Source organism: Rhinopithecus bieti, unplaced genomic scaffold (assembly GCF_001698545.2).
Source record: "Rhinopithecus bieti isolate Rb0 unplaced genomic scaffold, ASM169854v2 scaffold_4475, whole genome shotgun sequence".
NCBI classification, from domain to species: Eukaryota; Metazoa; Chordata; class Mammalia; order Primates; family Cercopithecidae; genus Rhinopithecus; species Rhinopithecus bieti.
This window is the reverse complement of record NW_016804399.1, coordinates 33,608-46,716: the sequence shown is the minus strand read 5'-3', so window position 1 is coordinate 46,716 and position 13,109 is coordinate 33,608. Positions and strand designations below refer to the sequence as shown.

The 13,109-nt window shown below is 39.0% G+C and overlaps 1 protein-coding gene across 1 annotated transcript in view; it reads right to left on the bottom strand.

The window, feature by feature from the left end:
* The window catches only part of FAM13B (family with sequence similarity 13 member B), a 46,155-nt gene that overhangs the window by 3,324 nt on the left and 29,722 nt on the right, over positions 1–13,109 (bottom strand). The window contains exons 9-16 of the mRNA XM_017867835.1: positions 12,397–12,526; positions 11,688–11,769; positions 7,710–7,939; positions 5,026–5,109; positions 4,702–4,797; positions 1,888–1,971; positions 1,632–1,795; positions 705–806 (exon numbers count right to left, since the gene is read on the bottom strand). Coding sequence (XP_017723324.1) covers positions 705–806; positions 1,632–1,795; positions 1,888–1,971; positions 4,702–4,797; positions 5,026–5,109; positions 7,710–7,939; positions 11,688–11,769; positions 12,397–12,526 — 972 coding nt within the window. The remainder of the gene's footprint in view (positions 1–704; positions 807–1,631; positions 1,796–1,887; positions 1,972–4,701; positions 4,798–5,025; positions 5,110–7,709; positions 7,940–11,687; positions 11,770–12,396; positions 12,527–13,109) is intronic.

Genomic DNA, 13,109 nt, shown 5'->3' with positions numbered 1-13,109 from the left:
AACCATATGTGCCAACCTATATAGGAGACTCACAAAGCAAAGGGAATTACAGATATTTTAGAATTTGTAGTATTAGCTATCAGCTTGGTAAGATAACCCAGCTACTTAGAAAAATGTTTCTCAGGCCTGAGATAACTGAACCCAAACTTCTGGCCACCATCAGAACTGGAATGTATTTTTCTTAGTTTTAAAAGAGCCCTTCCAAGTCATTATGCATTACCTAGTTAGATAAAGGCACGTGCCATACTGTATTATAGGAGCCACATGCCTGGCACACTGTTACACACCTTGGAAACACTGTTACACACTGTATGAACACAATGGTCTCAGTATAAAATAAAAAATCCAAACTAGTTGAGGATACCACTCCTGTCATGGGATCCTTTCTAAAATAAGAGGTATCTCATTTCACAACCACTCCCAAAAGGGTAAGGATGTAGAATTAAAGAATATAAAATCACAGCAATACAACCAAGGCTCCCTAGGACAATCTGAAAATAGTTAATCAGATTTGTTTACACTAGCTGTGACTATTCCTGGCCATTAAAAGCAGGGCCTCTGAGCATAAAGGAATGTTTTAAAATTTTTCAGTGCTAGCATCCTATATGCACAATTTCTAACCCCACATATTCCATTATTTCAACATATGGTCAAGTTGTGAGTTAGAGGAGAAAGATGACTCAATTTTGTGATGCTCAACAAACCTTCCATTTTGTTGATAAAATGCTTCTTCAAATTCCCGCAACGTTTTGCGTAGTTTCTTTTTTTCAGCTCTGGCTTTCCAAAGTTGTTCCAGTAATTCAGGCCTAGAATTGAAATGGTAAGAAAATACTGAAGGGCACACTTGATTCATTATATTCTTAAGAGAGGTTCTATTTCTGGCTGCAAATTAAAAGCAGCTGGGGAACTCTGAGCTCTACCAATGCCTAAGCTCCACTGCAAACCAATGAAATCAGAACAGCTAAAGGATTCAAGCATCAGTACTTTAAAATCTTCCCAGTGAAGTCAGGGCTCAGAACCAGTGACATACACCGTATCACCCAAAGGTAAAGAAGTGGATATTGAACAAAAAGATCAACTCGCAACTAGTTCCTGTACTTTGTTATAAATCAACTGTAGGATTTTGTTTGTTTGCTTTTTTAGAGACAGAGTCTCACTCTGTCGCCCAGGCTGGAACACAGTGGTGCGACAGTGCCCTCAATATCCTCCAAACAGAGAATCAAGCAATCCTCTTGCCTCAGCCTCCCAAGTAGCTGGGACTACATATGCACGCCACCACCCCTGGCTAATTTTAAAAAATTTTTTATAGAGTCTGGGTCTATGTTGCCCAGGCTGGTCTTCTACTACTGGCCTCAAAGGAATCCTCCTGCCTCAGCTTCAAAAAGTGCGAGGATTATAGGCATGCGCCACTGTGCCTGGCTAGATTTTTTTTTTAATTTTGAAACACGGTGATGTTTTATTTAAAATGGGAATGACAATAAATATTTGTAAATCACACTTAAAAAGCATGCATCCTTTGATAAATCTTGATTTATCTCCTATTAATTCCTTAATGCTCATTTAACATCAAATTTCTTGGCATATACATTTTATCATAAAAATAGGCTAAAATCACAAATCAGCATACATACATAGAAGCTGCTCGAGAACTTGACAATCGGAGATCCAGAGCCAGTTTTTCTTGATTTTCTTCAACATCAGATTCAGAGTTTTCTAATGAAGACTGTACCTGTACTGCAGTTTTCAAGATATCACTTAACTCAGAGGACAGATTAACACCATCTTCTTCTTCTTCCTAAAAAGATATCCAAACAGAATCAAACATGTCTTGTCTTTGAACTTTTCCCTTAGGGAAGGGATCAGATAATTATTTCTTTAAAGGATTACCTTGATTTCTTCAAAAAAATGTGCAGTTTCTCCTTCTATGATTGGCTGTAACATCTGACCCCTTCTCTTTGTGGATGGAGATCCCTATAACAATCAATAATATAAATAGTTTTACATTTTAAGTATTCAAAGTGTCAAGTGAAGCTTCACTTCATTATGTTACGAATCTTCAATTTTATTTTCAAAATCTTAAACATTTGCTTTAAATACTTTTAGGAACTGCTTAAATTTATTTTTGCTTATATTTTTATTTATGCAGAAGGAAGATAATAATTTATGCCTAGAAAAGTCTAAAAGAGCTCATACAACAGATATTTAAAAAATTCTAAATGGGCCTGGCGTGGTGGGTAATGCCTGTAATCCCAACACTTTGAGAGGCCAAGGCAGGCAGATCAAAGGTAAGGAGATCGAGACCATCCTGGCTAACACAGTAAAAGCCCGCCTCTCCTAAAACTACAAAAAAATTAGCCAGGCGTGGTGGCGGGCACCTGTAGTCCCAGCTACTCAGGAGACTGAGGCAGGAGAATCACTTGAATCCCAGGAAGTGGAGGTTGCAGTGAGCAGAGATTGCGCCACCGCACTCCAGCCTGGGCAACAGAGCAAGGCTCCGCCTCAAAAAAAAAAAAAAAAATCTAAATGATAAGAACACATATATAGTTTAATTGGAAGCACTTTTCTTTTAAAATAGGTGTCAACTTTTTTGGTTTGAGGACCATTCTATACTTTTTTAAAAACAACTTTATTAAGATACAACTATATATCATAAAATTCACCCTTTTAAAATGTATAATTTGGTGGTTTTCAGTATATTTACCAAGTTGTGCAACTATCTCCACTAATTTCAGAACATTTCATTACCTCAGAAGAAACTCTGTACCCATTAGCTGTCACTCATTTGCCTTCTCCCCCTAGCCCCTGGTAACCACTAATCTAAATTCTGTCTCTATGGTCTTGCCTATTCTAAATCTTTCATAAAGATGGGATCATATAATATGTGTCCCTTTGTGTCAGGCTTCTCTCATTCAGCTTGTTTCCAAGGTTCACTCATGTTGTGGCATCTATCATTATTTCATTGTTTTTTATGGCTGAAGAGTATTTTGGGTGTACGGGTTACCACATCTTATTTACCCATTCATCTGCTGACATTCGACTCAGCAATCCCATCACTAGGTATTAGTATCCAAAAGAAAACAAATCATTCTACCAAAAACAACACATGCAGTCACATGGTTATCCATAGCACTATTCACAACAGCAAAGTCATGAAATCAGGTGCCCATCAACAGTGGATTGGATAAAGAAAACGTGGTACATATACACCATAAAATATTATACAGCCATAAAAAAGAACAAAATTGGCAGGGCACAGTGGCTCATGCCCGTAATCCCAGCACTTTGGGAAGCCGAGGGAGATGGATGACAAGGTCAGGAGTTCAAGACTAGCCTGGCCAAGATGGTGAAATCCTGTCTCTACTAAAAAATTAGCTGGGCGTGGTGGCGGGTGCCTGTAATCCCAGTTACTCGGGAGGCTGAGGTGGAGAACTGCTTGAACCCGGGAGGCGGAGGTTGTGGTGAGCCAAGATCGCACCACTGAACTCCAGCCTGGGTGACAGAGCGAGACTCTATCTCAAAAACAAAAACAAAACAAACAAACAAAAAATCATGTCCTTTGGGATAACATGGATGCAGCTGGAGGCCATTATCCTAAGCAAAGTAACAAATGAACAGCAAACCAAATACTGAATGTGCTCATCTATAAGTGGGAGCTAAACATCAGGTACTCATGGACATAAAAAAAGGCAACAACACACAATGTGGACTACTGGGGGGAGGGGAGGGAGGGGGGTAAGGAGTGAAAAACTGTTGTGCACTATGCTCAGTACCTAGGTGACAGGATTATTTGTACCCTAAACCTCAGCATCAAGCAATACACCCAGGTAATAAAACTGCACATATACCCCTTGAATCTAAAATAAAAGTTGGAAAAAAAAAAAAAAGTCACCAGGCAGTCATCACCTAAAGGAAGCCGCCGTGCAAGTAGCTATCCACATAAAAATAGCCTGAAAGCCACAGCAAACCAGAAAGTTCAATGAATTAATTCATAGGAAATCATGTAGAATGGGCTACATGCTGTTTTCTATTTGAACCCAAGACCAATCTATCTACAGTCATACTATCTAAAGGTTAATTTGAAGACAGCACTTAATCTGCATTTAAATACTACAGTTTTCATTTTCTTTAAAATGCACACAAATACCAATGAGCATTACATTAAGTGACTTTTCTCATTAAAAGATCAACTTATTTTAAAAGTCAGCTTATATCATTATGCAAATAAAAGGACATCATCATGGCCACCACAAAACTGATGCATTTTCAAATACATGAATTTAAATGGAAATAAACTAGACACTCTGACATGAATTTAAATGGAAATAAACTAGAAACTCTGAATGAGTTTCCCATTCTGCTTCTGTCACTTACAAAGTAGATTAGGCACATCACTCACTGCCTAAGCCTCAGTTTCATCACCTCTGAAATGATGCTATCATATTCTACCTATTGTGATTTTACTTGTCAGAATTTAATGACATAAACATACATAAAAATGCTTACAAAATGCTTACAAAAGTGTCTGGGATATACTAAGCAGACACTATTAGTTTCCTACTTTAAAATCAGTAATCTCACCTTACAGTGACAATTATTTCTGTCTTGACTGTGTATTTCTCCAATATACCACAATAATAATTTTTTGGGGGAAGAGTACATCTTGATAAAATGAACTAGAGAATTACTGCTTATTTTACTTACAAGGACAGGAGTGATGCTAGCTCTTGTAAGCATTTGTTTTACAAGCCTGTATCTATCATAGAGAGGTTTAACAATATGCCTTTCTTCCTTGGTCACCTGAAGCAAGAAAAAAAAGAAACTGTCTAGTCATCACAAATCTAAAATGTCCAAAACATTAAACAATGACTTATTCCCCAATTTGAAATTTTATATTAAATACATAGGCAATCCCCAATTGCAGGAAATAATGCTCAAAAAACAGCCCTGAAGAACGCAGGCCACAGAAGTGATTCATGTTCTTTTTTAAGACATAAAATCAAATCTTTTTAGCAAGAGAGATATTACCGGCCTTCCATGTTGACTTTCATAGTAAAGAAGACTTTTCTGAAGAGAAGCTTTCTCTTCTACCAAATGATCTTTGGTCATTTTCTGGAATTAAACAAAACAAAAAAAAATAACAAAATACAAAAAAACCCAAAACAAAACAAAACTCCACTGGCATCATTAATATTCTCCTCACTCCCACAATGTAAATTAGGTAGATAGGGCAGACCATCAACAGTCTAGCCCAGGCTAATAAAGCCTTTGCTTGCAGATTTGCAGGCAAATTTTTCAGTCTCCTGTACAATTTGCTCTTGTAATAAGTAGGTACCAACCCCTTTGATGGCTTTACATTTTATCTGAATAGATTATGAATACTGGCTCGGGTAAATTACCTAACCTCTTTGTATTCAATATCCTCATCTGTAAAATGGGAATACTTCGTTCTACCTTAAAGGGCTCTAATGAGGAATAAATGAGTTCTATGTAAAGTATTTGCAACACTGCCTACCTGGCACAGAGTAAACATAAATAACTGCTTGCTATTTCATTTAATGTTGTTGGCATTTTACTGGCATTAAGTGAGTAGGCACGCATGCGCATGCGCATACACACATAGGTTTTACAATATTTATTCTAAACCATTAAGAAAATCTAGAAGCAGTATAGTGGAAAGATCTGGAAAAAGCTCAACAATGTCCATTTGTGACCTCATACTTCTCTATTACCTCAGTTTTCCTTCATCTGGGTTAGCACATTCTTTACACTGCAATACTCTTCTCACAGCTTTTATAGTCTAATTAGTAGAGTAAGCAATGCTTCCCAAATTTATTTGTCCACAAACAAGCTCCACAGACAAATAAATATGGTAAGCCTTGCATCCTCTTACTAAATACAACAAATTTGTCCCCTTCGTTCTACAGGATCAACTATTAACACCTCAACGTGCGTTCCACAGAATACCCTTTAACACTAGACCAAATAATCTCTCTACTTATTCCCAGGACTCATTAATACTACCCTGGTCTCTCATGAGAGTAAAATTTAAGATAAAAAAATTCACTGGATAACATCTTGCTATAACAAACATAACTTTAAAATTATATACATTCAGTAGAGGATAGCTGAGTGTAATCTGTCAAACACTGATTTCAACCTCAAGCTTGAATCAGTCTTAAACCAGGGATAAAACATTTGCATAAAGTTGTGGGGGGGTGGGGGAATATTTATTCTAACATAAAATTTTAAAAGGGCTTGATGCTGTGGTTCACACCTATAATCTCAGCAATGAAGGCCATGAGTTCGAGACCAGTCTAGGCTACATAGTGAGACACGATTTCTACCAAAAAAAAATTTTTTTTTTTTTTGAGATGAGGTCTCGCTGTGTTGCCCAGGCTTGAGTGCAGTGGTGCAATCCTGGCTCACTGCAGCCTCCGTCTCCCAGGTTCAATCAATTCTTCTGCCTCGGTCTCTGGAGTAGCTGCATTACAGGCATGTGCCACCACAACCAGCTAATTTTTTTTGTACTTTTAGTAGAGATGGGGTTTCGTCATGTTGGCCAGGCTGGTCTTGAACTCTCGACCTCAGGTGATCCACCCACCTCAGCCTCCCAAAGTGCTGGGATTACAGGCACGAGCCACTGCACCCAGCCAAAAGAAATTTTTTTAAGCAAAAGAAACGTTAAGAGGGGAAGAGATAAGAATAACTAATTCAGCTCTATTCAAGGGAAAGAAAGACTCCAATATTTGGATCATGAGAGAGATATACTCTGTTGTCAAAGTAAGAGTTCTGCATCAGGACTATTACTTAGATAAAAGTTCACCTGAGACCATCTACTCTCTCCATTCTCCAAGCAAATCTCATCCAATATAAGAATAGGTTGCCAAGTGCTAGGACTGCCCTAGGCACAGGCTTTACTAGGGAAGAATAATGGCGCTTCAAAAAAAAAAATTCATTTAATCCTCATAACCATATCAAGTTAGTATTAATGGACATAATCACGTCCATATACATTATAGGATTGTTGAAGGGGCTGAGTGGCATAATGCATAAAATATAACCACCCAATGTCTGGCATAAGCTAGGAGGTCAATACATATAGATATTAAGACACAAGGACAGGATTCAAGCTGAGGTCTGTAGGTCTGTTTCATGTTTTTGTTTTTTGTTTTTTTTGAGACAGGGTCTCATTCTGTCATCCAGGCTGGAGGCACAGCTCACTGCAGTCCTGATCTCCAGGGCTCCATCGATCCTCCCACCTCAGCCTTCCAAGGAACTGGAACTACAGGTGCATACCACCACATCCAGCTAATTTTTAAATTTTATTTGCAGAGACAGGGTCTCACTTTGTTGCTGAGGCTGGTCTCAAACTCCTGGGCTCAGGCAATTCTCCCGCCTGGACCTCTGAAATTGCTGGAATTAGAGGCATGAGCTACCTGTTTCGTGCTCTTTATACACTCATCTTGCCAACTGCCTCGAACACAAAATGAACTCATCAGCATTCTAGTTTTTTCAGTTTTATTATGATTCAATTCCTGAAGTATTTGGCACTTCTGTTATGCTGATTAAAGCATGTTTCTGAATCTGCAAAGATGGGGAGCAGATTCAGGAAAATCAGACTACCCAGACATCTCTATCCTGCTATAGTAATTATTTTGTTTCAGGAATTCTAAAGGCTAATCTGGGCAAAAATCATAGCTCAAGATTACCTTGATATCTTCTGGAAGACACCTCTCAATACGTTTTTCTTTCAGTCTTTTAAGAATAAGTTCAAGGGTTGCTTCTTTAGATGGTTTCTTCTCCTTCTGAATGACCTTGGGTTCATCTTCATTCTCCTCATCTTCATGGTCTAGAGAAGAGCCAAAGCTTTTTGGAAGAGTATTACTACGTGGACGTGTCTGAGGTACAAATTCTCCATCAGAATTTTTGTGTTTTGCATCTACATGTCAAAAATAAGGAGAGATCAATAATAATTGGTTTTAGCTTTGACCAGGTCAAAGAATAAGCAAGATACACAACAAGAAAGTACACATTAAAGCACGAAGACTTAGATATTTCAAAGCCAAATAAAACATTTAAGAAGCAAAAAACGGCAAGATAGCTATTCTAGGCCGGGCATGGTGGCTCACACCTGTAATCCCAGAACTTTGAGAGGCTGAGGCAGAAGGACTGCTTGAGCCCAGGAGTTTGAGACTAGCCTGGACAACACAGTGAGACCCCATCTCTACAAAAAATTTTTTAAATTAGCTGAGGCCGGGCATGGTGGCTCACACCTGTATCCCAGCACTTTGGGATGCCGAGGTGGGCGGATCACTTGAGGTCAAGAGCTCGAGATTAGCTCGGTCCACATGGCAAAACCCCGTCTCTAACAAAAATACAAAAGTTAGCCAGGTGTGGTAGCACATGCCTGTACATGGTAGCACACATCTGTAATCCCAGCTACTCATGAGGCTGAGGCAGGAGAATCACTTGAACCCGGGAGGCAGAGGTTGCAGTAAGCCAGTGTCACGCCAATGCACTCCAGCCTGGGTGAGAGAGTGAGACTCTGTCTCAAAAAAAAAAAAAAAAAAAAAAAAAAAAAAAAAAAGCTGAGCACGGTGGCACATGCCTGTAAGTCCTAGCTACTTGGGAGGCTGGAGTGGGAAGACCACATTGAGCCTGGGAGGCTCACGCTACAGTAAACTGAGACTGTACCACTGCAATGCAGCCTGGGCAACAGAGTCAGACCTTGTCTTAAAAAAACACAAAAACAATAACAAAAAAAGAGAGAACAAGCTATTAATTTTATATCCATAGACAGCCTACTATTGAATAAAATGCTCTGATGGGCATGGGAGATACAGAAGAAAACAAAACAGACATGGTTCCTGTTCTCGTGGAGCATAAATTCAGGGAAGGAAAAACAATAACCAAATACTCAGATTAGTAAAATAACTTTAAAGAATGTTATGATCTATAAATAAAACAGGATGGAGTTGCAGTGCTAAAAGCAGTATAATTTGTGGAGGAACAACTACATTGGATGGGACTGACAAAGAAGACCTCTCTCAATAGTATCATCCTGGTAGAATATGGAATAAGGAGCTCGTCTAGCATAAAGGATTTACTGGAAGGGCATTTGTCCCCAGTGAGGCAATAGCCAGTGTGAAGGTCCTAAAGCGTGGCAAGTTTGAGGAACAGAAAAGAGATGAAAGTGATAAAATCGGCCAAGGGCAGAGTGTGCAACGCCTTGAAAGCCACAGTCACGAGTTTTGACTTTATTCCAGGTGGAAGCCCACTGAAGGGCTTGAAAAAGAGAGTAACATGACTTTTATTTTCTTTTGAGACAGGGTCTTGCCCTGTCACCCTGGCTGGAATACAGTGGCACAAACAGGGTTCACTGCAGCCTTGACCTCCTGGGCCTAAGTGGTCCTCCTGCCTCAGCCTCCAAAGTAGCTGGGACCCAGGCTAACATGAATTTTTTTTTTTTTTTTTGAGACAGAGTCTTGCTCTGTTGCCCGGGCTGGAGCGCAGTGGCCGGATCTTGGCTCACTGCAAGCTCTGCCTCCCAGGTTTACACCATTCTCCCGCCTCAGCCTCCCGAGTAGCTGGGACTACAGGCGCCCGCCACCTCGCCCGGCTAGTTTTTTTTGTATTTTAGTAGAGACGGAGTTTCACCGTGTTAGCCAGGATGGTCTTGATCTCCTGACCTCGTGATCCGCCCATCTCGGGCTCCCAAAGTGCTGGGATTACAGGCTTGAGCCACCGCACCCGGCCTGCTAACATGAATTTTTTAAAGATAAATCTAACTACCATGCAGCAGATGGACTACAGGGCAGTAAAAGTGAAAGAAAATGGGAAAATTATGAGGCCAATGCTAGACAATTTAATGGTATCAATTACTAATAAAATCAAGGTAATAATTTTCACTGATGACTGGAAATTGGCATTAAACATGGAAATCTTTAACAGAAGTACAGGGGAAAATTAAGCGATACTCTAAAGAGGAGTTAAGAGACATTATCTTGGCTGGCCGTGGTGTCTCACGCCTGTAATCCCAGCACTGTGCGAGGCCAAGGCAGACAGATCGCTTGAGCCCAGGAGTTTGAGACCAGCCTGGGCAACATGGTGCAATGCCATCTCTACTAAGAATACAAAAAAATTAGCTGGGCATAGTGGCATGTGTCTGTAGTCCCAGGTACTCAGGAGGATGAGGTGGGAGGATCACTTCAGCCCGGGAGGTGGAAGTTGCAATGAGCTAAGATCGTGCCACTGCACTCCACTCCTGAGCAACAGAGTAAAACCCTGTCTTAAAAAAAAAAAAAGAGAGAGAGCGAGCAAGCCAGACTTTATCTTAACGACAAGAATATAAACTCCATGACAGTAGGGACTGTGTCTGTCTTGTTCACTGCTATATCTCTAGTTGTCTACAAAGTACTTAATACTTCAGAAATACTAAACACTTTACTGGGCCGGGCGCGTGGCTCATACTTGTAATCCCAACACTTTGCAAGACCGAGGTGGGAGAATTGCTTAAGGCCAGAAGTTTGAGACCAATCCAGGCAACAAAGCAAGAATCCAACTCTATACAAAATTTTAAAAAATTACCTGGGTGTAGTAGTGCATGCCTGTAGTCCTAGCTACTCTGGAGGCTGAGGTGGAAGGATCACTTGAGCCCATCAGTTCAAGGCTGCAGTGAGCCATGACCGTGCCACCACACTCCAGCCTTGATGACAGAGCAAGATTCTGTCTCAAAAAAACAAAAAAATACATATTTTCTTATTTTTATAAGCCAGGTGCGGTGGCTCACACCTGTAATCCCAGCACTTTGGGAGGCTGAGGCAGGTAGATCGCTTGAGCCCAAGAGTTCGAGACTGGGCAACATGGCAAAACCCTGTCTCTACTAAATACTACAAAAATTAGCTGGGCTTGGTGGCATGCACCTGTAATCCCAGCTACTCGGGAGGCTGAGGCACAAGAATCACTTGAACCCAGGAGGCAGAGGTTGCAGTGAGCTGAGATGGCATCACTAAACTCCAGCCTGGGCAACAGAGTGAGACTCTGTCTCAAAAAAATAAGAAATAAAAATAAAATAAAACTTTATTGAGTAAATTTAAATGAATAAACCAAAGTGATGCTCCAGATAATAAACCCCTATTTTGCATAATTTTAAAAGTAATAATTATTAAAACACATACTCACTAAACATCCACAAATATACTTCAACAATCACTATACTAGTTTGACACCTAGAAATGCAATGCCTGGTTTATCATTCAAGAGTTACAATTTAGTCTTTGTGGTATAAACGAGTCACTGTGATTAGACTTTCTTAGTCTTAGATGAAAATATCACCAAAAAATCTTAATGAAATATCCACCACAACTCAAAGCTGCTTAATATTTGAAATATATTTCAGATAAACTTTATAACATCAGTTCACTTATGAATATACAATCTCAGGTATCTTTCAAAAGATGTTACTAATAAAACACAAAAAAGACATTTAAAATATAATACAGAACTACTGTACTATAACACAATACTACAGTATGCAATTTTGACCGTAATAAAAGAAAAAAAGGTAACTCTCATTTTTGTCAAACAGTGCCCAAGATTTAAAATTATCAAAAGTTGTAATTCTCAGACATTAATATAAAAAAAATTTTTTTAACTGCAAATATATTACAAAATGGCACATAATGTACCTTTAATTTGCTTCCGCAGTTTTGTAAGCTCTGTCATCCATTTTAATACCTTTGGATTGGCAGCAATATCACTGTAGGAGGGCTGAAAAATTATGGAGCAGAATCACTGACACTTGTGATAAGCAACAGTTATGTTAATTTATGTCCAAATAGTATTTTACAGTTCCCACAGCAAAGACTACTCAATTCTCATTTCATCTTATTTTAATTAGATAGGGCAGGATATTATGTCAAGTTCTCCCAAGGTAAGGTCTAGTAACTGGCAGAAGCCAGATTTGAATATGGGTCTTCTGACTCCAAGTATAGGACTCTTTCCATTTCACATGTTCTAACTATTAAAACTCTCTTTCCCTCCTCCACTTCATCCCTCACAAACTCCCTCTCCTCCCCACTTGGTACTTGTGGTTTTTTATAAGAGCAGAAATAGCAGTAACACGATTTGTCAATGTAAAAGTATTTGCTTTAAAAATTCTGAAAGCTGCTTTGCCAATGGAAATAAAAAGATGCCACGGTGCAAATGGCAAGAATACTGACCTGGAAGTCAGGAGACTGAGGAGTTATATAATCTCAGATCTACATGATCACTGTTCCTCTGGGCATCTCAGATTTGTTACCTTTCTCACACAGATCTAAACTAAGGCTCTTGAAAAACACTCCTCTAGGTTCTAATATTAGATTTAGCTCACTCTGGGGAATGCCACAGACCTACCTTGCTATTTCTTTCCCTTTCAAACTGTTCCTCAAATTGTCTGATTTTCTTCTGAAGTTTCTTGACCAACTGATAAGGTGTTCTGTCTTCTCTCTTTTCATCTTTTGAACTAAAGGATGATCTTCGAATTCTGAATTAAAACAAAAGGCCAACAGTTAGTTAAATTTTCAAGTACCAACACTGTATCTCTTAAAATGCCCTGACATAACACTATTAGCAATAAATCTTAAAGGTAAAAATAAGTCCCTAACACTAAAGGACAGGTAGTATAAAGAAACACTGTAATATTACAGACCACAAATTTAGCTTATACAAGTGGTGATGCAAACAGTTTGGAATCATTTAAAACTGGTTTGGACAAAGGCAGAAAATAAAAGGATACCTAGCAGCTCAGAGCTCTTGTAATTGTTCAAACTGCACAGCAAAGTTTTTGACATTCAGATCCATTTAAAGCTTTGATTAAAAAAGATTAGGAACTGCTCAGCACCACCTGCTGCTTCCTTTACAGAGCTCTGTATTTCAGCGATGAATACACAAATAAATGAATAATACACCATGAGAAAATGTCTATTTGAGAACAAACTTCAAACACTACACCTCAATGAACTCAGCAGGGTCAAAAAAAAAAAAAAAGTTACAAAACGTGCTCTATATCAGGGAGAAAGCTCTGAATTCTATGTCTAGAAGACTAAATCTCTTTTTTTTTTTTTTTT